This window comes from Tribolium madens, unplaced genomic scaffold, assembly GCF_015345945.1.
Source record: "Tribolium madens isolate multiple individuals breed KSU strain unplaced genomic scaffold, Tmad_KSU_1.1 Scaffold_96;HRSCAF=242;Tcas5.2_LG5, whole genome shotgun sequence".
NCBI classification, from domain to species: domain Eukaryota; kingdom Metazoa; phylum Arthropoda; class Insecta; order Coleoptera; family Tenebrionidae; genus Tribolium; species Tribolium madens.
The window spans coordinates 4,587,382-4,612,275 of NW_025401068.1; the positions used below are offsets into that span (position 1 = coordinate 4,587,382).

At 30.2% G+C, this 24,894-nt stretch overlaps 3 protein-coding genes across 7 annotated transcripts in view; 1 reads left to right on the top strand and 2 right to left on the bottom strand.

Annotated features, from left to right (window-relative positions):
* LOC123013236 overlaps positions 1-9,405 on the bottom strand; it is a 21,310-nt gene extending 11,905 nt beyond the window's left edge. Inside the window, exon 1 of one of the 2 annotated variants that reach the window (XM_044411653.1) lies at positions 9,348-9,405. The gene's annotated coding sequence lies outside the window, so the exon portion shown is untranslated. Of the gene's footprint in view, positions 1-8,137; positions 8,332-9,347 lie in introns of those variants that run through there. The other variant, XM_044411652.1, reaches the window with a different exon arrangement.
* A 43-nt stretch (positions 9,406-9,448) lies between these two features.
* LOC123013238 (serine-rich adhesin for platelets-like) lies at positions 9,449-13,360 on the top strand. 3 transcript variants are annotated; one of them, XM_044411656.1, is made up of 6 exons: positions 9,449-9,585; positions 9,641-9,818; positions 9,869-9,940; positions 9,990-10,353; positions 10,411-10,603; positions 10,665-13,360. In XM_044411656.1, exons 2-6 carry the CDS (start codon positions 9,757-9,759, stop codon positions 13,265-13,267), a joined length of 3,294 nt encoding a protein of 1,097 aa, XP_044267591.1. In that variant the 5' UTR covers positions 9,449-9,585; positions 9,641-9,756; the 3' UTR covers positions 13,268-13,360. The 3 variants fall into 3 exon arrangements, with proteins under 3 accessions (XP_044267591.1, XP_044267592.1, XP_044267590.1); XM_044411657.1 differs by having other exon boundaries at positions 9,455-9,818; positions 10,665-11,078; positions 11,139-13,360; XM_044411655.1 differs by having other exon boundaries at positions 9,455-9,818.
* Positions 13,352-24,599, bottom strand: LOC123013239 (hydroxysteroid dehydrogenase-like protein 1). Of its 2 annotated transcripts, none has more exons than XM_044411659.1 (7): positions 24,494-24,599; positions 15,326-15,510; positions 15,108-15,230; positions 14,198-14,308; positions 13,848-14,068; positions 13,571-13,798; positions 13,352-13,523 (listed from the first exon to the last, which is right to left on the bottom strand). In XM_044411659.1, the coding sequence occupies exons 2-7, from the start codon at positions 15,501-15,503 to the stop codon at positions 13,389-13,391; spliced, it is 996 nt and encodes a 331-aa protein (XP_044267594.1). In that variant the 5' UTR covers positions 15,504-15,510; positions 24,494-24,599; the 3' UTR covers positions 13,352-13,388. The 2 variants fall into 2 exon arrangements, with proteins under 2 accessions (XP_044267594.1, XP_044267593.1); XM_044411658.1 differs by lacking the exon at positions 24,494-24,599 and adding an exon at positions 20,666-20,890.
* Positions 24,600-24,894: the final 295 nt, after the last annotated feature.

The window sequence follows — 24,894 nt, forward strand, 5'->3', positions numbered from 1 at the left end:
CTTCACATTCAACGTCATCATGCAAGCTTTTAAGTTGGATCTCCACTTCTTTGGGTAGTGTAAGTTTCAAATTTGCTCTGTCCAAAATTTGCATCGTGGGCATTAAATTAGTGTGGCTGATAAAGGTCACGTCATGAGATATATTTGCCGATTTTGATGCTTTGACAATGCCACATTTTAAAATTTGTCGTACAGCATACTCCGCTGCTCTCGCATCAGTTGCGTCATTACAGCCTCCTTTTAATCGTACATGAGAAAACATTCCCTCAAGAGCATCACTGCTGAATGATCTTGTAAGTACATAATAAAATCCAACCTGGTCTAAAAGAAATTTAATTGACAAATATGTACTTTGGGCTGTGAATTTTATAGCATGAGCGGTTTCCTTTGATAGCCCCTTTAAGCAAGCCTCAGAAGAACACTTTTGGATGTCATCAATGTATTCAGGGAGAACATTATTTAGCCAATGTAAACGCTGATCTGATATGTGAGTATAAGGGGCAACAGAACTATCTAGTGCGCAGATATAGTGTGTTTTATTTGAGACATTATGTATTTGGAAAAAGTAATACATATTCTCCATGAATTTTACCGTGTTCCCTACAAGAGAAAACTCRTCATTTCCATTTTCTTGTAAAAATTTCAACGATGTKGTCACTGCTGGCGAAAAGATCTGAATTGCCCTTAACACATTCATTTTCTCGAAATTTGAAGGAAATAAATGTTTTTTTGATAAATATCTTACTGGTTTTATTGGCATTTCTTTCTGAAGTTCGTATAAGGTTCGTAAATACGACGATGAARTCGTACCTTCTGAAGTGCACATATCACCAGCCAAAAACCAATTTCTAACATTTTTTAAAACGTGACAAAAATCGAAACTTAAAAAAATTGGCATATTTTCTAAAAATGGATGGTCAATTTGGTGTTTCATTAATCCTCCACCGAGGATTTTAAAAAGTGCTACATTTGAAGATGCATTATCTGTAACGATCCTTAAAACTATAAACCCACAATGAGTTAATAGTTTCAATRCGTCTAACGTTAATTTATGAAAATTTGCTGTTGTTAACATTTCATGGAAAAAATATCCTGCAGGAATAGTGTACTTTGTAGACAATCCGTGTATTACGAAACATAACATTTTATTGGCTATTTTCGGTTTTTCGCTAATAACGTTTGATCGCGAAGTATCGAGTCCAAATACAGTATCTTCACTTCGACTGTAGGATACTTTTGGTTGAATCGACATGTCATCGATGATCAATGAACAGATTCTTTCAATTGGTTTAAGATTTGAAATTTCAGCACATAAACGTTGTTGTATCAACTCGTTTTTACTATGACATTTTCCCAGGTACCTATTTATTGACGAGTAAGATGGTATTCTAATTACGTTATTGTGGCAAAAATTGTATCCCTTTGGTGACGAATACCTCCAAATAGTACACAACCTTACTGATGTCTCCGACCATCTTGGCTTCCTGCTGCCGTAGTTATTTATAATATCGATAAGAAAAACCGCTTTTTCATCTAATTGCTCCGCGTCCCCTACAATTTTGTTTACAGCAGATAAAACCTTAGCATTTTTCTTTTTCTCTTCATCTATTTTTTTAATTTTTTCATTTGCCCGTTCTAATTTTCTAGTTAAAATTTTAATTTGCCTTTGCATATTCGTAACTTGTTCACACGAAATTWAATTTACTTGCGAGGATTGTGATATTTTTGATTCGTAGTGTAAAGGGAAACAATTTAGAGAAGCTTCTTGGTCAGTACCACCGAGATTAACAGGATTCTTAAAATTGCAAAAGTGTTAAGGAAGGATAATATGAAACAGGACAATTATCTTACAGGTAAGGACAGGAAAGGCACAGCATCTTTGCTTAATTTATGAGAACGTCCTGTACTTGAGCTACAAATATATTTGTTCTCAAAATGTTCGCAACAAATTACCGTGTAATCTGAAATTAGTTTTGTATCTGRAACCATCARAATAATGTCAGTATAAAAGATAAACATTTACTAAGAGCGTTTACGGAGATAGAATAAATAACTAACCATATTTTTCTTTTAATATGTCAATCCATTGTCGACGCATTTTGAAATTACTGGGAATTTGAAACAATGGTCCATTTCGATTTCCACAAATGAAACACTTTTTGCCCATTATAATTTTTAAGATGCAGCAAAAATGTCGAATGTCGATGAAAAATTGAAAAATGAATCCTTTTAACTGTCAAACATGACAAGATGAGACCTAATCTCTAAATCTTATTTTTATTTTAATCTACTGATGTCGCTAGTAGAGGAACGTTTCATGGATTGCTTTCTAGGCCCGCAAATTTGATGCTTATGGAAAGGCCGTATACGCTAGTATGAATGGAGTCGGCGATGCAAAGGTCAGTTGAAGAGGCGAGTTGAAACACCCTCTATTTGACATCGTCACCCCGCCCTTAGCAACTAATGATATACGTCTCCAAGACGATCAGATTTGAACTGAAAACTTTAATAAATTTTTGATTTTTACATTGTGACAGTTATGCTAACAGTTTTATAAAAGACAGTAACATGTTTTGAATATTTAATAATAAATTTGGGGAAAAGTGATGATGATTTTGGCATTAATTTTGAAGATTTGGATTAAATTTTATTTTTGATTTGTTTTTAATTTTGATTGTTGTACAGTTAGTTGCAATAAAAATGAAATTTTCTTTAAAATAAAATAGGTTTTGCCTTTGTCAATTCAGTTGTCAATATGTCATCTGTCGCATTCAAATAATTTTTTCTGCAATGCCGGACTTAAATGCCGTGGATAAGGCTAGAATAAAAGCTACAATAAATGAACAAAATAACACATTACACTTTTTAAACAACATGGTTTAATAATGGTATCTTAAAACATTGTTGAAAACTACTGGCTCACATAATTTGATACCAGCGTCAGATTTGTCAAGTTCAGATTAACTGTCAGTTTTAACTTAACCTTTTAGAATGTTCAAACTGTGGATAAATATAAAAATCTGACATTTTTATGCTTTCCGATTTTTTTTGCAACCAAGTGTACAGTTGCGGAATTAAATTTCGGGCAGTATTGTCATTTTCATAAACTCTAAAACAACCTTTACATTAATAACCTCATTTTTTACTCTTGTCATATTTATGTCATTTTGACTTTGACAGCAGATCAAAGCGATGATTTAATTAATTACACTTAGTTCAATTAATAAATTTCCTAAGACAATTAATTAACAACAAAAAAAGTAAGTCTAATTGTCAAATGTCAGTCATGACAGTAAAAGGTAGTTTGTGAAATTTTTAAAGTGACAGAAAAAACTGCCCGAAATTTTAATTTCGCAACTGTACAACGGTGAGCATTAAATTTTAGTAGTCAATGTCATTCCCTAATATACCCTCTTGTCAAAATTACACAGGGAAACTACTTTTTTTTTACAAAAAGATGAAGTTATTCCCTAATATACCCTCTTGTCAAAATTACACAGGAAAACTACTTYTTTTACATAATAAAAAATTAAAATTCAAAATGACATTACCTATCAAAATTTTATACTCGCCATTGTACATATTAAATCATATTTTAACTGTGATTCGTTATGTAATGTTGGTGGGATAGATTAAATGTTATAACGGCGCTACTATAGTAAAATTCAGTTCAAATCATGATCTAGGTTCAGTAAATCCACTATTTAGAGATAAGTGCGTGGTCGTTTGAAAAATTTATTTCATAAAAAAATCACACCCTTTTTGTATTTTTTGTAGTTCACAAAGACCATTTTAGATTCTTTTGGAATTATTAAGAACCAGCGATAAGCGCTTGCTAAAAATTATATTATTATAGAGAACTTTATTTAAAAGCTTTTACATATTTATAAAAAAAAAATATTAATAGTACATTATACAACGAGCGTAACTTGGTGATTTACACCACTCGCCTGCGGCTCGTGGGCGTAAACTTCACCTCGTGAATAATAACCATTATACGCGAGTAGTATACTATAGTTTATTAACGACTACTAAATATTTTTGTTAAAGCTTTTGTGTTGGAAAATTTTCTTACATTAAGTATGTTAAGAAACAGATATACGACACACACATTCGAAGTTGGTTATGGCTCTGTGTCGATGCTGGTTGCCTTCCAACCGCGAGTCCCGGATTCGAATCTGGTCAAGGAAAATTATTTTTTTTAATTTTTTTTTATATGTACAGAACTGAATTGAAAATATTTAGTGGTTTACACGATAAAATTTTAAAAACCAATAATTGTAGCAAAACAATATAATATTATAGCTAAATCAAGGAAGCTTCTGACAGCAGTGATTAATGAGAGTGATTAATGACTCATTAATCACTAGTGATTAATGGGTGTTATTAAGATCGAGCAAACAGACGTATACGGAGTACATTATACAATAGTCGTGGATAAAACCATTTTTACGTCTAAATAAAAAATCATTAATGTGAACTAATAAGTAAAAATAAGTATAAGGTTATGAAATTATGTAATTGCATTGTAAAATTAAATATAAAATAAAAAACATAAATATTGTTAGTTAGCTGTGGTAAGGTAATTAGATATTTATTTTTCTACACTGTCAAAATTTACAGATTTTCTCCCGTGTAAAGAAGTTTTGACAACTGTTTGGTATTTCCCAATAAGAAACGTCAATTATTATTAACAGATTTAAAGTAAGTTTAAGTCTTGTTGAGTCTAATTCAAAGAATAAAATGTTGCATTCAACTCGTCTCCGTGTAAATCGGTTCATTTATTCCACCTTGGGGTTTAAAAATTCACTCGTGATATAAAGCGTCCGATTTACACTCAAACTCGTCGAATAAATAACTATTATTACAAAAATGTAATACAATTTTAAAAAGTTAAAATTTAAACTAGTTATTAACGGTACTATAATACCAACAAAAAGCAAATAACAGAATTAACTGAGTCTTTTATTTGCTCTGCCGTGTGGCATTCAGTACTTTTCGTGATACTAAAAAATTCTGACAAATTATTCAAAATCGTAACGTACAGTAATGGACAGTGAATTTCGTCCACCCAATTTCTGTGAATTCACAAAAATTCACTGTAGTTTGTGCTTTATTGTCAGGTTGACTGACATTCAAATACGTATTGTCAAATTTAATCAAATTCGAACATGCCAGCAGAAAGTGCGTTTAATAAAAATTATCTCTCTGGTACAAGAAAGGAATGTCTCAGAGAAGTGTCTCTATACTTTTAGGCATACCAAGGAGTACCATTTCAAAGGACAAAGGTAAAAAGTAGCAAGAATTAACGAGCCTTCTGTCAACATGACAAACGTTAATCAAAATTCTGAAACAAGGTTAGTAAAACCTAAAGATTAATTTACACTTTTAATCTGTCAAGGAAATTGGGTGGACGAAATTCACTGTCCATCACTGTATCATAATGTTAAAGTAGCCTTTCGAGTGTGTCTACAGCAACGTGCGTAAGAAATAACAACATAGGCTGTTATTGTTAACGCTCCTATAATAAGCATGGAGACAATACGAATCTGATCAAATATGCACCAACCGAGTATCAAAAAAAAATATTGTGACTATCAATAACAGATTATAACAATAACAGTTTTTGTGTAACATTACGAGTCTGACCTACTTTATTACCATGCCGGACAAAAAAATAAGACAGAAAGGTCTTCAATTACATGTGAAACCGCCCTTAGATAGTAACCTCACTTTGAACTTGTCACTGATGTAGTTGTCAGTGTTGTTCCTAGCATTTTGACGTTTTGGAGGTTTTGAAAAGTCAAATTTGACATTAATCTGTTTTACAGTAAATTTTCATTGTCAAAAATTTGATGTCCCATTTTTTTGTCCGGCATGGTACTATGTAGTTTAATCCAGCTGAGTTTTATTATTAATTTTTCTCTAAAATGTTGCATTAAATAAAAACTTAGAAGAAAAAGGTTCGAAATCAAATGACGTAACTTTGTTTCAAAAGGATTTTTACATGTAGACAATTGAAGTGTTTACGAGATAGGTATTATGATCTGAGAAAAATACTAAAATTTTATAATACTTTGTGGAGTAAACACTTTTTATGTTATGTATTTGAAACCAAAATCATTCCTGAACGCAACTTTTGACTTACTATTCCTTCAACTAACTTAACCACACTTTCAAGCACTGGTTGCGTCAGAAGTTGATTATTTTCCTATAAAATGTAGGTTGGGAATCCATCTGATTAAAATGTTTGTTGGTCAAAGTTTCAAAACATGGCGATACAAGGTGCAAAATAGCAGGTAGAAAAGCATGAACAAAACAGAATTATGGTAAAATTTTATAACAAAAACTTGTATCTGAACTGATTATGAAAAATACAATCTTGCATTATTATGATAACAATGTTTCAGGAACAAATTTAATGTTGTAAAGTTATAAGGCCGACTTTGTGGCAAAACATGTTTTTCTACTTATAGATTCACAATGAAATCCTTAATACGAGTAATATGAAACAAAACTTTATGAAAGGGTGGCACCACTAAGTCCAAGTTCAGGTACGATTTTCCATCAGTTAAAGTTAAATGCTATCAGTTCCAGAATTGCTTTCAATCAGATCAGCACTACCTTCGTAATTAGTAAGCCATAAAATTTTACTGATGTTAAACGGTACCAGAAACATTAATTTATCGCAAGTATTCTTTAATTTTCTACGTAAAACGTAGAAATCACACACGAAAAGTAAACGTTCACGATGGAATCTTATTTTAGTAAATGCCACGTGGAAAATGGAGGTTTGCTACATCAAAGTGATTATAGAAGTTTCGAGAGTTATGATCAAACCAAAACCATGTGTTTGCACCCATAGCCCCTTTTTGAACGGACAAGATCAATATTTTTTTGTTAACCCTTGTTTAAAATGACGATTTTATAAATTCTCATATACTAATAAAATTTTTAATCCAAAATAAAGTATTAATAAGTGGATGCTGTATTATTTAAAATTTTTCTAAATACCTAAATATGCTTTTTCGTCAAAATTTTTGAGCAGGTGTGAATCGTATCATGAAGTACTCGTAATTGGGGCGAACTAGTAAACCACACGGAAAAATCGATATTATTGCTCGTGTTTTTTATTTTCTGTTATCTATTGACTTTAGTGGAAAAGGGGTACTTTCATTGCCGATAATTATACTAAGCAGCAGCAAAAATAAATTCTTTTTATATTTCTACCAAAAAATGTTATTTTTCAGGCGTTTTAAACTTTTCAATTGCCAATATTTTAAGCTGCATTTCAAATGAAAAATTCATAAGTTGATAAATAAAATCTTATCAAACGCATATAAAATCATCCGAAAGTCAAGTTTGTTTAACTGAACAAAGAATGCCACAATACATCAATCCGACAAAACAAATAAATAAGAGTTAAACTCTACCAAAGAAGCAAAATGTCAAAAAATTATAGTTTATTTCTACAAACTCGGATTGTATCTATATAATCTGAGGAAAGATACAGGAAAAAAACTAAGTTTCTTGTCCTTTTTATTTTTAGATCATTCTTAGCACGTTTTGCTAAACATTCAACAAGTTTTACAAACGTTCTCTGTTGACCCCCTCTTAAAATAATTAACCGCATGCATATGTATAATGGCAATTATTTTATAATGTCTAATTAAAAACCTCTCGTTGCAGTACATGTACAAAATTTTACTTTTGACATGTATGACATTTATTTAGTGACATGACAAAGCCTTAATTACAATAGAAAATAACAGTAAATGAAAATTAGGCAACTTGATGGCTGTGAAAATGAAAATCTGGATAAATAAAATGAAATAATTCCAAGCCAATAATGGATGCAATAATTGCATCGAAACGGACAATTTGCATATCATAAAATACTACAGGAAATGTTTGAGTTCGATAACATTAAAGAAAACCAAATCCAAAAAATAAACAAAAAAAATTAAAAATTTATTTCTTCACAAAATCTGATGTTTATCGATCTGTTTAATGTGTTTCAATTACGTGTAATGAAAAGACTGATAGACTGGGGAAGTCTTTCTCAGTATCAAAACTGAGAAAACCGACACCCTTCTGCCAAGGACATAAAGCGAAAACTGTCATTTAAACCACTTACCCGAAATGAGGTTATTACATGATTTATCTATGTAGCACTATGTAGAGGCGTACCAGGCACTCACTAAAACCGAATTGTTTCTTCATTTTCAGTTTTAGACAAGCATTTTAGGTTAATATCAACAAACAATACACTCTGTATTAATTTAGCACAAGGCAGGGCATCATCACCAAAGTTCACGTAGGCGCAGTGTTAACACACGAACAACAATCGGCTTTCAACGAAGAAACACGAGCAAGCGCATTCTTGAAATTTCAGCTGATCGTTGTAAGAGGCGAATGGTCGTAAACACGTTAACGTAAATACGTAAGACACGTAAGCGTAACATCCAACTCACAACCCCAGGAGGTAAAGAAGAAGGGGGACATTCGACGCGAAATATTATTAATTTTAATGAAGCTAGATTTTAATTGATTTCTTTGTGTTGTATCTTTAGTAGTCTGTTAAGTAATTAAAAAGTTTCAAAAAAATTCCATCGAAAAAAATGCCTTTTATCATCAATAAGATATTCAAACTAACGAAGGGGCTTCCACATTCCACCCTATCAAAAACTCTCTTTATTAAACATTTAAGTGTCCTCACCCCTTTCAATGACTACATTGTGATTCACTTTCTACGGTTAATAGGTTTCTGAGAAAGTGTTTCTCACGTAATAATAAGTAATAACACTATGTATTATAATAACCAATAAAAAATAGTTTTTTGAATTACATGCTCTATTTTTTTAATACACAATATGGTGAAATACCAGTTATAATGGAGATAGGTTTATTATTTTTTACATTTTTAATTAAATTTAAAATAAAAAAGTTATCAAAATAATATTAGCATTTTTATTATAAAAACAAGAAAATTAAAAAGTTATAACATAACCCACCTCGAATATTTATTTACCGCGATACTCAGTATTTTTAGAATGGAATGTGAATATTTAACCCAATGCTCATTTTAAAAATGTATTGTTTCCATTTACAGAAAGTAAATTCTAGACCGATTAAAATGATTTTTTTTTTGTAAACATGCTGATCCAGAATAAAAATTGTTTATTTTTTCTTTCTTATTTTAAAAGGAACATAAAAGAACGACTTACACTGCTCAAATCGCTCAATAGATATTGGAGATAACTTTTAATAAAAAAAACTTGAGTACTTTACCTCTCTTTTTTACAGTAATAAAAAATATACTTGCAAGTAAATAAAGTAATACATACTTTTGTGTTTTTGAAAGGGAAGAAAAGTTGACATTCTTGTTGATTGACGACGGTGTCAATTTATAAAACACTTGCCGTTTGACAGCAATTGTTTGACATTGGCGGGCGTCAAACCGGTTACCCTTAACGTCAAATTTCTCATTTATCATTTTTATAAAAAAATTGTTAATTGTTAACCTATGAAAGTGTAAATTAGTCCGTTGTGTCGTGTTATCAGTACAATATTTTATACATTGAAGTGAGAGTTGTAGAACAAAATTGTGTCTTTTAAAGAGTTGGATTGTACGTTGTAGTTAGTGGAGGTTAATTGAAGAAGTTTGTTGAAAAATGAGTCTATAACCTTAATCTCATCCAATAGCAAGTGTTTAATTTTGTGGCTCAGTGTAAAGGAACACATTTTGCCCCCAAAATGTCACAATATTCAAGAACTAACAATTCGTTTATGACTCCACCAAGGGCATCATTTCGAAGGTTTTACAATATAAACAACCATGTCTCATAATTTATTTATCATGTTTCAGATATTCGTTAGCAGATACAAGTTCGCTTACACCAACAAGACAGACAAATGCACTATACAATGCTCATCTCAGGTAAAATACATTGTTCTGATATTTTTGTATATTTAAATAAGTATTTTAGTACCAAAATTGACAGTAGAAGTCCTGGTTACGCAACCCGAGTGGTACAGTACAGCGAAGAACAGAAAAAATCCAGGCCTAGTCATCAAAAGAAATATAACAAATTAGGCAGCTTTCCCATAGTACATTTTTTCAAAAAAGAATTACCAAATTTGAAAAGAAAGGGTAGTGAATGTAACATTTCTCAAATGAATTCGGCTGAGCTCTCAAGATTTAACAGTCCTGAACAGAATAGATTACTATTAGAAAAAATAATCAAAAGTAGTCCAAACAATGATACCATTTCTCATAAAACTGAAACAAACACAAAGAGTGTTTTAGACGCCTTGAAGGAAATTTCGCGAAAAAGGATTCATTCTAATGAGGTAAGTTTTTGGAATACAAATTAAAAAAAAAAACGTTTATTTTTTCTAATTTTAAAGGAAGAATTTATATTGAAAGATGAGGGCAAAAGGTTACACAAGGAGTATGACAACGAAGGGACATCAAGGAAACGGTTAAGGCAAAACTCTTTAAGTCCTTCAAGTCGATATTCTTCAATTAGTGAATTAATCGCTTCTCATTCCTCAATGGATGGATATTTAGAAGAGGAGACAAAGAAAGAAAAAGTTATAGGTATGATCAAATTGTTATTCTTTAATAAATTGAGTTGAATTCTATGTAATACAATTTTTAGTTCCACCAGTCTCCCAGTTGAAGAGCCCTACTGTATCGAAGAAATGTGTTAACGTTGAAACTCAAACTGTACCTTCTGAACCCACAGACACCAATAAAGTACTGACACCACAAAAGGAAGAAAAAGAAAATATAAGTGTTAATGAAGCTCGTCTACCAGTTAAAGTGAAGAAAGCTTCTCCTCTTAAAATTTTTGATGAAACACCTTTAGAAACAATGAGGAAGAATAGACTTACTGCTTTGATGGGCTCAGTTCAAAATAAAAATCAAAAACAAGAAGATGTGGCGAAAAGTGAAGACAAATCAGTTTTGGGAAAACCGCTCGTATCCATACTAACACAGACTAAGAGTCCTCACAAAAGTAACAAACATGTCACTTTTGATATCCCGCAATCGGAAAATTCTGTAGTTGCAAGTACTAGTTTAACAAATTTGATTCCGTTTAGCGAAAGTACTAATTCACCGAAAATTATAGAAGCTGTAACTAGTACTTCGACAGCAATTAGTACGCCGATTGTTTCAGCGAGTGTGGTAGAAGTGCCCCCTATGACTTTTAAAGCTGCAGGCGATGTACCACCCACTTTAACTTCAACTCCACCAGCTAGTAAAACTCTAGGTCTTGGAAATCAAAATTCATTTACTGTTTCCAATACCACAATTAGTACATCTATGTTTACAAGTTTACCCACCATCAAATCAAGTGAATTGAAATCTACTACTGAAAATAAAACTACACCAAGTTTTTGCATTCCAAGTCAAAATATTGAACAAAAAAGTCCTACTAATGCAAGTACTAATAAGGAAAGTATCACACAAGCAAATATGACCAAACAAGACATCCAGAACAAATTTACGTTTGGAAAACCCATTGAACCGATACCAACTAAACCAAGTGTACCAACAATATCTGGAAACTCAACACAGCAAGGCGGATTCAAATTTGAACTTAAGGAACCTTCAGCTAATGTTGGTACTACCGCATTGTCGTCACCATTTCAATTTAAGAGTCCCACAGTAACTTCAACAATAGAAAAGCCAGTTAGTAATAGTAGCAACACTTTCGCTGCTATCAAGCCAGCAAATTCCTTAAAATTTGGACAAGTCACTTCTTCCAATGCAGTTACTAGTACTCCTATGTTTGGTTTAACAACAACTTCTAATCAGAGTGATTCTACCAATAAGAATTTTGTAATGCCGTCTGCTACTATGTTTTCGATGAACAAAACTACTACCACTAGTAGTTCCCCAATTAGTACATTTATGAGGCCGTCAAATACTCTTCAAACAACAAGTTCATCAATGTTTTCTAATACTCCACCATCGTCTAATAATAAACCATCAATGTTTTCTTTTGGTAGTACTAGTACCGCTACTTCAACTTCAACATTTGCTCCAAGTTTTGCACCTTTGGCAGCTCCAGGGCTGTTTGAACCCAAATGCGTTGTAAGTAGTACCACAAAACCGTCCTTGAGTTTTTCGGCTTCAAATACTTTTGCGATGTCTCCTATAACTACTGCTAATTCAGGTGCTCCCTCTTCAAATACTTTTGCCTTACCTACTATGACGACGACTAATTCGAATAAACCCTTCGCAAGTGGGTCCTTAATGTTCAATAAGCCGGCTACTGGTTTTAGCACCACTGTTTCAACGTCCCGAGCTTCAGTTAACCCAACCTCAACTGTTTCAACATTTTCAAACACTCCAGTTTTTAGTAGTAGTAACACTGCTCCAAATTTTGGTAGTGATGGGGGAAAACCAGTTTTTGGGCAAACATCGTCTGCCTCATTCTTTGGTAGCACCGGTTCAAATTTTGGTGCCACAACTTCTACTTTTGGTACAACCCCAACGTTTGGTACTACAACTACAACTCCAGCTCCAGCTTTTGGAGTAAATAATAATAATAATAATGTCTCAGGGATCAGTAGTAATCCCACTTTAGGTCAAAACGTATTCGGAGCTGTTGTAACAACAACAAGTAGTATTTTTGGCGGTTCTAGTACTTTTGGTACAACGAGTTCTTCCTTCGGCAACTCTTTTGGAAGTGGCCAAACTTCCGCGTTTAACGTTAACGAACCCAAAAATCTATCAACTCCATCATTTGGTACTTCCGGAAATTCCACTTTTGGCATCACGACTACCGCTAGTTTCGGTACGAATTCAACAGTTTTTACAACAACAGCATCCGGTTTTTCGTCAAGTAACAACACATTTTCTTCAACGTTCGGTGCAAGTTCAGCTTTTGATAAGCCTGCAGAAGCAAGTCCATTTGGTGGTGGCAGTACTGCTTTTGGAGGTAGTTCTTTTGGTGCAAATCCACCAGTTACACAAAGTAATGTTTTTGCTTTTGATGTGAGTAAGCCGCCTGTATTTTCATTCGGTTCCACTGAACCACCTAAACCTTCGTTTAATTTTACTGCTGGTTCGGGGAGTTTCGATGCTGGTAAAGGGTTTGGTAGCAATCCTCCACCGGCGTTTAATACCGGTTTATCGCCACAGTTTAATATGCCAGCTCCTGTGGGAACAGGAATGTTTAATATAGGCAGTGGGGGGACATCTACGCCCAGTAGGTCAAGAACAATGCATAAAACAAAACGAAGGACATGAATGTTTTAGCAAAATTTTATTTTAACTTGTTTTGTTTTATTTTTAAGTCAATTTGTAATGCAGTATAAAAAATAAAGAACTTAATTGAAATTACTTGCTGTGTATTTTATTTAACAAAATTTTACAAAAATGACACTTTATTTGTTGTTTCTGGGTTCTGCTTATGTAGTATAAAATATTCATTTCTGAAAATTTTATTCATATATCCACCTATATACATCCGTATCCAAACCGGAGGAATACTCGTGAAAAAGTACTAAAAACTCCATTTAAATAATTTGAAAACTAAAAATTGCTACTTGCTTGTATTCCATGAGCCCAATATCCAGTCGACTCATCCATTTTTCCCAAGGTACTAACAGCATGTCTTGCATAAGTACTCGCATCTGGGATAAAAGTACTAGACTCCCTCAATGTTTGACTAAAATGATTCATTTTAGTGTTTATGAACATAGGAGACAGGTGTTGGATAGTAAGACCGTGTTTTGAGTATTCATATCGAAGAGCTGCAGTAAAGCTCTTGATGTAGGCCTAAAAAAGTTTAATATTCGTGTTTTGAAGTTTTTGGATTTTTTGGTACTTTTGTTGCTGCGTAAACAGTCATTAGAGGTAGAGGTTGGAGCTCAGAGCCGGATGATACATTTACGATAGCTCCACGACCTTTCCTCTTCATGTCTTCGACGAATAAACGGCATAGCAGGGTCACAGCACCCACGTTAACATTGATAATGTCCCATAAATCTTGTTCGGGGACTTCACCCAAGTACATAGGGTAGTCGTATTGCTTTCCTACATTGTTCACTAAAAAAGTATTTAGATGCATTTAGTTTGGTCATTCTTTTAGTACATAACGAAGGTATAGAAAATGTTAAAAATCAATTAAGATTGTAATATTAAAGTTAAGAATTGAAACAAATATTTTTTTCTTACCTATTATTCCAATGTCCAAAACTCCCAGTTCTTGTTTTATAATTTCAATTGCTTGACCCCCCAAAGAAAAATCAGCGGAAATAATTTTAGTTTTAATGGAATATTCAGTCTCTATAAAATAAAAAACAAGAAAATTGACGTAGGTATATATCTTGATAATTTATTTGTAACATTTCTACTTTTCATTACTTGAAATTTACGAGTTTCCATTTTTTGGATGACTAGGTTATGAGAGAACAGAAATTACTTATAATTGTACAAGAATGAAAAAAAAACATATAGGTTTGTTTCTTATTTATTCATAATTACTATGGCAATATGCCGATTCCTAATTTGTTGGAGGTTCGGTTGGGTTTGTCATTACATCTCGTGGACGGGAAGTAATTTATGATAGATTACTATGATTACGAGACTATCAAATGTCAAAAACTCAATTTGTTTGTGTAGCAATTACGTCAATGTATCAACTTTGACAGAAAAACAGATATTTTATTATTTAAAGAAATGTGAATGTACATAAAATATAGTATACAAATTTCAGATTGAATATCTGAGCCCTCGAAGTAATGACTTTCTACTTCGCATGTAAGTAATCTACTATTTTATAAATAGTAAATTTGTTTTTTTTTACAATTTGTTTATCTAATACAAAAAAAACAATGCGATTTTTTCTGTTGGAATCATAATAATGCTAAAAAAACTGTGTTAATGAGTTTGCCCTCATTTATGTATTTTAAGAAAATATTTTTTTTGTTATGGAAAAAAAATACACACGTTTTAAAACCTGTGTTTGGACAATACTTAATTTGATTTTGTGCTGCACCTTAATATGTGTTTAAAAAATACGAAAGCAATGCGCTTTCGAAAGAGTTGGTTGAATCTCTGAGTGTTAATTGTGAACATTAATTACCTAATTCCTTGGCGACATTTTTTAATCTTTGTGTACTTCGACTTACTAAAACTATATTCAGTCCTCTTTTAGCAAGTTCATGTGCGTAGGCTTTTCCAATTCCATCTGTACTGCCTGTAATCACTGAAACAAAAAAAAAGTAAAAGAAGGAAAATGTACAACATAAATATGTATAGTTTATACATATATCTACTTTTTTGTGTATGCAATGTACTCACATGCCCATTGCCCATATTTCTTAATCAAAGACGTTTCTTCATGGGGTAAAAAGAACGGAGCTAATATGGCACGAGTTGCTTGCATCAGTCCCCATAATGTATTTAACAAAAATAAGAAAATCACAATACATCCAAACACAGCCAGAATCAAAGTATACAAGCTGCATTCCACTGACATTGCAAATCTGAAATAGAAATAATCTATATTTCACGGACTTCAATTTGCATTTCTTGCAAATTTGCACTTTTCGCCCCAGGGCTTTGAAATCAAGAGTAAAAATTATACCATGTGGAAATTTTTACGTTTTGATAAACATTTTTTTGGTTAAATGAATGCAAATTTAAATCCTTTCAGTTAGTTTTTTCAGCAAATTTTTACCTTGACTAACTTTTCCATCAATTTTTATTTCAATTTCATTTAATATAAATAAAAAAAACTTTTTATCTCTTTTTATTCAATGCATTTTGCTTTAGAATTACGTATTAGGTTTTAATTATGTTTGTATGTACCTAAAAAGTAAAAACTACTACTAAAATTAATTGAAGGATAGACAAATTTCTAGTAATTACCTCCTATAAATTACTAATGAGCTGAAAGAATTAGATTTTGTATCTTAAATCATTCGTGAAAATTGTGCAAAAGTTAGTGGTTTAATAAATTAGATACGGATTGCACTTACTCTGCAACTATAAAGAGGCAATTATAATGAGAAATTAACTCTTAGGTAAACAGAAATTAATCATTTTGATTTTGAAATTTAAATAAACAACAGTCATACTTTGATTACTTTATTGTTGAGTCATTTTCATTACACTGACGTACCTGTATAGTTTTCATTTCATTTATGTATTTTTTTTTATAAAAAATAGTGTATTATGATTGATCAATTACTGAAATTATTTTTTGAGTTTCACTCTGTTATTTATCATTATTTATTTTGTAATTAAATAATAAGTGAAAATAACAGGTGCTGAATGTTAGTTGTTTTAATATAGAGTATGCGAAAGTTAAAATTGGTACAGGGGTAAGTAACATAATAATAAGAAAATAAGACACAATGATAAGATGTGAGAAAGGGGATCTTTATTTTTTAGTTAAAATTTTGAGAGCAATAAAAGTAAAACAATTTAGTTAAATCAAAAACAACAATGATTTGTATGTATCTGTTTAAATCTTTTAGTACAAAAAAGTTATCTGTAAAAATCAACTTATTGCAGGACGATCTGAACCGTTACATGATTGCACGACTTGACAAGAATATTACCAAATGACTTCTTGTTTCTGTGCAAAATATATGATTTCTTTGACCTTTATTTTAATTAAGAAGTATGATATTGTTATTTGTTCATTTTTGTAATGCTTTTTAAAGAGAAACGAGATAATAGAAAATGTCTTTATGATTATTTTGTTTAAAAAGTATGAAACTACTACTCAATAAAAGCGAAAGAATAAATAGGTATGAACTTATCTAATAATAATAATTAAATAATACCAATTGAGTATCAATAATTAATGAGAAAATGTTGTTTTTGAACTTGCATAATGGTCTATATCCTAATTAAACATGTTCACATATTATTATCTATTTAAAAAATCAAAAGTGTTACAGTACTAAAATTCAAAAATTGCCCTGATAATATTGTTAACAAAATTATTATAAATTTAATACAATGCTTCTTTTCGTTAATTCCACAGCGCTTTTACATCTCGCATAATCGATTTCAGAATTTCATTGACATTTTTTCAGTTTTTTTTTACAAATATTAAAAAATCAAATATCTGTTTAAAAACTGAAATTTTGTTGTGTTAAAATTACGGAGAACATTTAAATACACTTTAGATAATTCTAAAACTAGCAGTTGTTTATAATGTGGCCTTCGAAGGTAGATTAAACAGCATTTTAATTACAAATTTTTCCAATAGTGTTTTTTTTCTATTTTGGTGCTTGTGCTTTAAACCTTTAAAATATCAGTTTTTGAACAAATACTTGCATGTTTAGAATTTATAATTATAAAATTAACATGTTTATTTTTAAACACATATTTTGAAAAAAGTGTTAATAGGTTTTTGCGTGTGCTGTAAACAAACATATTATTTGAAAATTAGCAATTTCATAATCAGCTCTTTGATATTGTCGAAACTTCATTCATAATAACAGTACATTATACTTATTTACTATTACTTAGCTTTTAGTGTAAGGTGAATGTCATTTGAGCTATTATCGTGGGAACTCATTGCTTACGCAGTAGTCAATTTTTGTAATAGGAAGTGGTCACTAACAATTGCAAATGTCTCTGATAACCTGTGAAATTGCAAATTACTATTTCTATTGTTAATTTATGGGTGTAATTTCCGACTTACTAGTTTTTTTCTAGACATTTAACGTGAAACAACAATTAAGCACAATGTTTTAAGTTCTTTATAGTGCACAAGATTCTTAAGGTATTTGAAGTCAATAAATAGTCATTATTGTTAAGGTAATGGCTTAGAATAGTTTACATGCAAGCAATCCTTTGCATGGAGGAAATGTCGCATGGTGCAATTTTGTAAGAAACTACTGCAGAAAATTGTCCCTGACCGATATGTATGGACATATGTATAAATTTTTGCACCTAGAAAAATTTAAAACACTAAGAATAAAGAGCAAATGATCACGTGTGTGCGTAATTTTATATCAGTCTCAATAATAACTGCTTTTGCAGAAACAAGTTTTCCAGAGTTAATTTAATTTATTTTATTGGTGAAAGCTGCCCTAGGTCAAATATTTATATAATTTTTGATAATTGAATCGCTTTTTGTGTTCAACAACTGTTTACCCTTTAAAAACAATACATTTATTTAGGAACATATATTGCTTAATAGTTTTAAAACCTGTTTGAATATGAATTAAGCTCTTGTCAAGACCTTTGGTTTACTTTTGGTATTGTATTGTTTATTTTTTTGTGAAAGTTATCACCAGCGAAACTTTCTCGCGAAGATTCTAATGTGGGCGCACCAACTGATGAAAGTTTTTCTCAAAATTCGAGGATTTATGCAAAAGAAAGGAGTGCTGCGATCTTATATCAAGTCCGTTCATTTAAAACTGTTATAACAAATAAAATAGAATGTTAATGCAATTTAATAGTGAATTGAAATTTATTTTTTAATATACGTATTTTTTATTATGTAGGTACCCCATTAAAAATACAGGGTGCGCCAGAACTCGCGCCCCAGAGAAAAATGCTATATAACTTAAGATAGCAGGAATATGGAAAAAATGTTAAAAAAATTGTGTCTATAAAAATTCCGAAGTTATGAGGGTTTAAATTTTGCACTTTGATTCTATTTATTTCTGTTGGAAAAATAATTTTCCAAGTTTTTTTGCTATAGGCTATTAAAAGAGGAAACAAGGAAGCTATATCCTAAGTTGTAAGTAACTCTGTTCAATGTTATTTGTGGCTTTTATTTTATTCTACCTTTACTAAATAATTGTAAAAAAACATATATAAGATCATCAGTATCATTAAATAGACATAAAAAAATGTCAAATGCCAAAAAGTAAATGCCAAAATTTTTTGACAAATAGAATTTTTTAAACATTTTTCCAAGTCCTGGTATCTTACCTTATTTAAATTTTTTCTCTGGGGCGTGAGTTCTGGCGCACCCTGTATTATTAAAAAAATGTTTCTTTTGACGTTATAATCAAATCGTAGAGATTAATAATTAAAAATATTAATTACACTGAATAAATTACTTTTTTGTTTGATATTAAATGAAAACGTTAGTGTACTGTTTTCATGATAATAAACAGATTTATGCAAAACTTAAAAACCAGTTTATGATGCAGACCTACTACGATATATTTTTTTTTTTCAATTTTCGTACTTTTCTACATTTATGTGTAATTATTTTGCAAATCTGGTATTTAAATGAAATTAATGAATCTCAGCAAAGTTACCCTCTACATATCGTAAAAACAATAAATCATACAATTAGTTTCATTCTCTGTAAAATCATTTTTTGTTAACAAAGATTTTAACAAATAAAAAAACAATCCATTGTTTTAAAAATAAAGTAAGATTAACATTACTTGCAGAAAACATTTAAAATGCTTTCCAAATACATAAGTGTTTAGAGATATCTGTGGATGAAGTAAATGATATTCAAAAATGATGTCAACGGTGAAATATAATATAAAAAACATTTTTGTCTGTTACTCAAACATGTACTGAGGTTTTCAAATTTTAATGCGTTAGTGCTTTTATTTTTTCCAAATTCAAATTCTCTATTATACTGATTTGCCAGACGCACCATTAGAATTTCAGAGTTAATTTAGAAATATTTTTTTTCTAAGAACATTTATTTCCACCTAATTAATAAGTCGTTATTAACGAATAACAAATCATTTACAAACAAACCTGATTTTTCATACTATAAACAAATAACTTGTCTCAGAAATTTACACTTTTTAAAATATCTAGCATAGTTATTTATTAAAGAAATTGTTTATCTACGAGTGAAAAGGTTAAGTTTACGAGTGACGAGGTCACGAGTGGACTTTTTTCACGAGTAGATACGCAATCTTTATCGTCGTGTGTAATATTTCGTTTTAATTTGTACTCACCTACCAGAATTTCTTGAATAGGCATATACAGTAGATGAAAATTACTTTATTTCACTAGACGATAAAAAACTACTTTATCTACTGAAATTAGTTGGTTGATAAAAACACTCTTTAACATTGAGTACAAAATAAATAAGTTTTATTAGTCGAATAAGTACATACACTAAAATAGCTCTATATAATTAATAATGAAAAAATAATTAATTGACATAACTGTTAAAAGTGCTTTTAAGGACTTGGTACTTCATTACGGCTGGTACAGCATATAATGCATTCATTACCACTGTTAATTGACAATTTTACACCATTCAGGAAAAGAGATTGTTACAGTTTTTGAAACAGTCTTGATAAACATTTTTTTGTATAGCATTTAAATTCAAATCCTTTCAGTTAGTTTTTTCTACAGATTTTTGTCTATTACTGTCACCATAATTTACACCTTTCAACAGATTTTAATTGCATTTGCAATTCCAATAAATAAATATTTTTAATACTATAATGTTAGCGAATTATCAAAATTGTTTGTTTAGTTGGATTTGTTTAGTTATTACTTCATTTCGTTGCCTGTTTGTAGCCTGCTTTCAACACAATACAATTGAAAATTATTGCAAAATAAATTGACGCTATTAACTGCACAGTAATCAACAAATGCACTAAATGAAAATGAAAAATTCGCTTTCAAGTTTTCATTACATATTTTTCGATTAGAAACCAAAAAAAAAAAACTGCGACTTACCCATAAAACAATGCGACTAGAATAATTAAGAACACAATGCCGGGTTAATTACATATTTCACCAATCGGGTGTTTTATTCAGTTAGAAGCAACTCGTATTAACATGAAACTAAATACGACGATAATGCATTGATAGGAAACGCCAGACGGGACCCCATATAGATAATCCCCTCTCTGTACGCAATGCCAGCACCGGAATATTAAATACACAACACTAATGACAATGAGGAACCAAAGGAACACAAGAAAAATGAGACGAAAGCGTGTGGTTGGTCTTTTTAGTGGAGGGACTAAGTGAAAGTTATTTATTTTTGTTTCAACATGATCTTTGGTGACTCTCCAAATTATCCGCTAATTAGAGAGCAATATTGGGAGATACTTTTAGCAAACAAGAAGCAACTCGAGACAAAAATTTGCGTTTATTTCTTCAAATTACAATTTGCGGAAACACTCTTTACATTACATATTCTTAAAAAACAACAACAGTAAAGCTCAATTTAATCCACATGTGTAAGCACACATTTGTAAATGCTTAATTGCGACTTTTGAGACTATTGACACACCCTAAGAATAATAATAATCTTGAATGTTGCAGCCACTATTTTTATTTAAAACTTTTTTTTTGTTAATTTTGATAAATTTCGTATTATTTATTCGTTTATATTTTCGTAAAAATTGTTAACGAGTCACTATGGGTAACAAAAAAAGCGAAAAAACGAATTGCCTTGCTCTCTAGTTTCAATCAAAATTTTGCTAAAAAAATTGGTAAATATTGTGTAAAAAATTGTAAATAATGTGGTGTTTTTAATAAACATAAAAAAACTACAAATTATCAAAATATATCGATCAAATCATACAGAATCTAGAAATATTAATTGTTATCTAAATATTATGATTAAAATTGTGTTTGATTATAATTATAGTTATTTTTATTATTAAAAAGCAATTATAAAATATTTCACTTGCAATCAAGGACAAATCCTGCTTTATTATTATTAATACCTAATCAAGTGTTATTTTTTCAAATAATATCTTGTTTAAATAAAGTTTGACATTTAAGTTAAGCAAAAGCTTAACTACTTTCCTAATTTAACTACAAAAAATATTATAAAGTGTCATGTTAATTTGTACATTTACATTTAAAATTAAGGGTTTTTATATATTTTTACTCTGTACTTACGTTACAAACAGTGACAATTAATTGAAAAATAAAAACTGGACACTTTGACTTCACGTGGTATCAACCGCTAATCAGGAATCAGGAATTACCCTTACTAATGAACTGTTGCTATTTATTATTAATACTAGTCATGAGTCGGTTTAAAAAGTGCAAAAAATACAATTAATTGCCGTTTGGTTATTGTAAAAATTTACATTGTTACTGCATCATTTTTATATTACGTAATGCAATTACTCACAAATATGTTCACTTATTGTTTTTTTTTTCTTTGATTTAATGATGAAGATGGAAAATTTTAAATCCATTGATAAATAGGTACTACTGAAAACGTATTGTTAACACTTATTGTGAAATTAAAAACATTCCTAAATAACACAGTACTGTTTTCAAGATTTTGCATTCCTAATGTCATTTATCATATTATTATATTATTTTTAAAATCGGATATTTGACTCAAAAAAAATCCCGTTTTGATATAAACTAATTGATTAAAAATTAAATAAAATATCTGTGACATAAACATTCGTAAATGTACAGGGTGTTTCACATAACTTTACGAGTCTTGCGCCTAATGTACGCACCCAAATATACAAAAGTCACAACAGAACACTGGTTACAAAAAACACACATTTATTTATTTAATTTTTGGAAACCCATGACAGTAGTTGTCAAACTAATCACTGTTTCATTAATAGTCATAAACTGCAGTTTTTCAGAAACAATTATCATTTGTTCTATCAAGAGACGGCATAAATATGATTCTAGTTTACCTATCTTAATCACTAACTAACTAAAAACGTTGTAATTTTTTAAAGGGTGAACAAATTAGAGAAAATTATTCAATTTTTCAAAATTTGTAATCGAGTTCGTATCGGAATATGTATTATTGATTGCATCTTACAGGCGCAGGCCTCGTAAAATTACGTGAAACACCCTGTATAAAAATTTGCATTTATGCACAATTATTATAGAATATGCCGATTCCTAACCTTTTAGATGTCGAGAAATTTGTCATTACATCCCGTGGTTGGGAAGTAATTTAATTAGAGCCCATCAAATATCAAAAACTCAATTTGTTTGCATAACAACTAGATAAATCCGTCAATTTTTGTCAGTAAAACTAATAAATATCTCATTATTTTAAACGATGGATAAGACTGAATAAAACAGAAAAAAAACTTGGTGAAAATATTATTACATCTTACGCTCTATCATATTTCGAGTTCGATTGTAATATTATTTGTGTTCTTGATGTGGAGTTTCGTCGTAATCAACCTGTTTATTATGTTTTTATAAGAAATCAACGACTAAATTATTTAAGATCTTCACCTAATTGAGCATAAAATTTTAAACAAATAGTGTTATGTAATAATTATGTAAATTAATGGGACTATTCTTCTGTTAATACGACAACAGGGAAATTGCATGCTTAAACAAATCTCATTTTCTCCTGCTTTCTAAATTAATGTCAAATTATGAAATTTTGCATTTTGTCAGCTGCTCTTTGATATAACTTGAAAAAAGTGTATGTATTAGGAGTAAATAAAAACGCACTTGGTGTTAAATTCATCAGATCTTTTCTTATTATTATTTTGTATAAATTCTTTTGGTTTTATCAATTTCTCTACATAAAAGATCAAATTCAAAATTGTATTTCAGTAGAGATGTCGTATTTTTTTTTATTTCTATTTTTTTCCGTGCTGACGTCTTTTTTAATGATTTTTTAATTTGTTTTTGAAAGTTGTTGTATTAAAACTCAATATAACTGTTATTTATTATTAATCTTTACAAGAAATACTTATTTATGTTTGGTGTTATCTTATACTGATATGTATACAAGGTGAATTAAAAGTATGGAAGCAGTCGTTTTTTGCTTAAATTATTTATTTTTTGGAAAAACTAATTGAAGAATGATAAAGTACTACTTAAAAGTGTGATGTTTTATCAAGAATAAAATTTTTCGATTTTTGTTTTGTTTTTGAGTTCTACAAATTTTTAATTTATTTTTATTTGGCAACTGTGAGCGCCAGCGATGCGCACGGTACGCCACTGGTAATAAACGATCAAGTAGGTCTTGCTACTATGTACAGAAAACAATAATTGTTAATTAGTTAAAAATTCTGTAAACGATATTTTATATAAATCACATCTTTTGTGTTTTCCCGCTGTATTTAATAAATTAAATTTATTAAAACCACTGCATAACTCTAACAGCAACCCACTATAAAACCATTTTTTTCATGAAGGTTATGATCTAAAGATTACAATTATTTACTTTATATTTAATTTTTTCAATTTTTTTTTACATAAATTGCAATTTTGTCAAAAAAAAATCGCAAAACTCAAAAACAAAACAAAATTTCGTTCTCAAAATACGATTACATTAATTTATATTAATTATTATTTTCTGGAAGAAAATGATTAAAAAAAAATCGCTTGGTTTCATACTTTATATTCACCCTCCACCCCGTATAGAATAAAGTAATATCAAGTAAAGGGATATTTAAATGTTTATTTAGACGTATTTGCACGTATTGAATCTCGTTACAATAATAATATGCCTATAGTGACTTACACCTAATTGCATTTTTTAATACATACAAGATAACACTGAATGGATTCCTATGTAGCTATGTTATATTTACTTACATTATTTGTTTTTAATTTTTAATTTGCATTTAATTTGTTACTTATGTAAAAACACTAAAGATTTATACTTTAAAGTACATATACTTTATATTTACAGGTCAACTATATTACGTTGTCAATATCAACCTAAGTTTCTGATAAGATAATTATTATCGTTATTATTTCTGTTGCTCCACTCTAAAATGTGGAATTCAAAAAAAAAATTGAACTTGGCATTAATTTTGTTTTGTAATACAAAAACTACGAAAATTAAGAGTAAAAAAATTAAAACGCCATATCCTATGGCCATATCTCATGATTCTGAATCACTCTGTATATTATTAATCGACAACCATCAACACACACCTGTATAAGGAGTTGACAATAATTTGACACATGCGCACTAGATCTTTAAAAATGAC

Coding starts and splice junctions, on each gene's coding strand:
- LOC123013238 (XM_044411656.1), top strand. CDS start 9,757: ATGTCACAATATTCAAGAACTAACAATTCGTTTATGACTCCACCAAGG. Junction 10,354..10,410: donor AAAGGATTCATTCTAATGAG/GTAAGTTTTTGG, acceptor CTAATTTTAAAG/GAAGAATTTATATTGAAAGA. Junction 10,604..10,664: donor AAAGAAAGAAAAAGTTATAG/GTATGATCAAAT, acceptor TACAATTTTTAG/TTCCACCAGTCTCCCAGTTG.
- LOC123013239 (XM_044411659.1), bottom strand. CDS start 15,503: ATGTCAGTGGAATGCAGCTTGTATACTTTGATTCTGGCTGTGTTTGGA. Junction 15,231..15,325: donor GAAATATGGGCAATGGGCAT/GTGAGTACATTG, acceptor TTTTTGTTTCAG/TGATTACAGGCAGTACAGAT. Junction 13,799..13,847: donor CTGTTTACGCAGCAACAAAA/GTACCAAAAAAT, acceptor AAACTTTTTTAG/GCCTACATCAAGAGCTTTAC.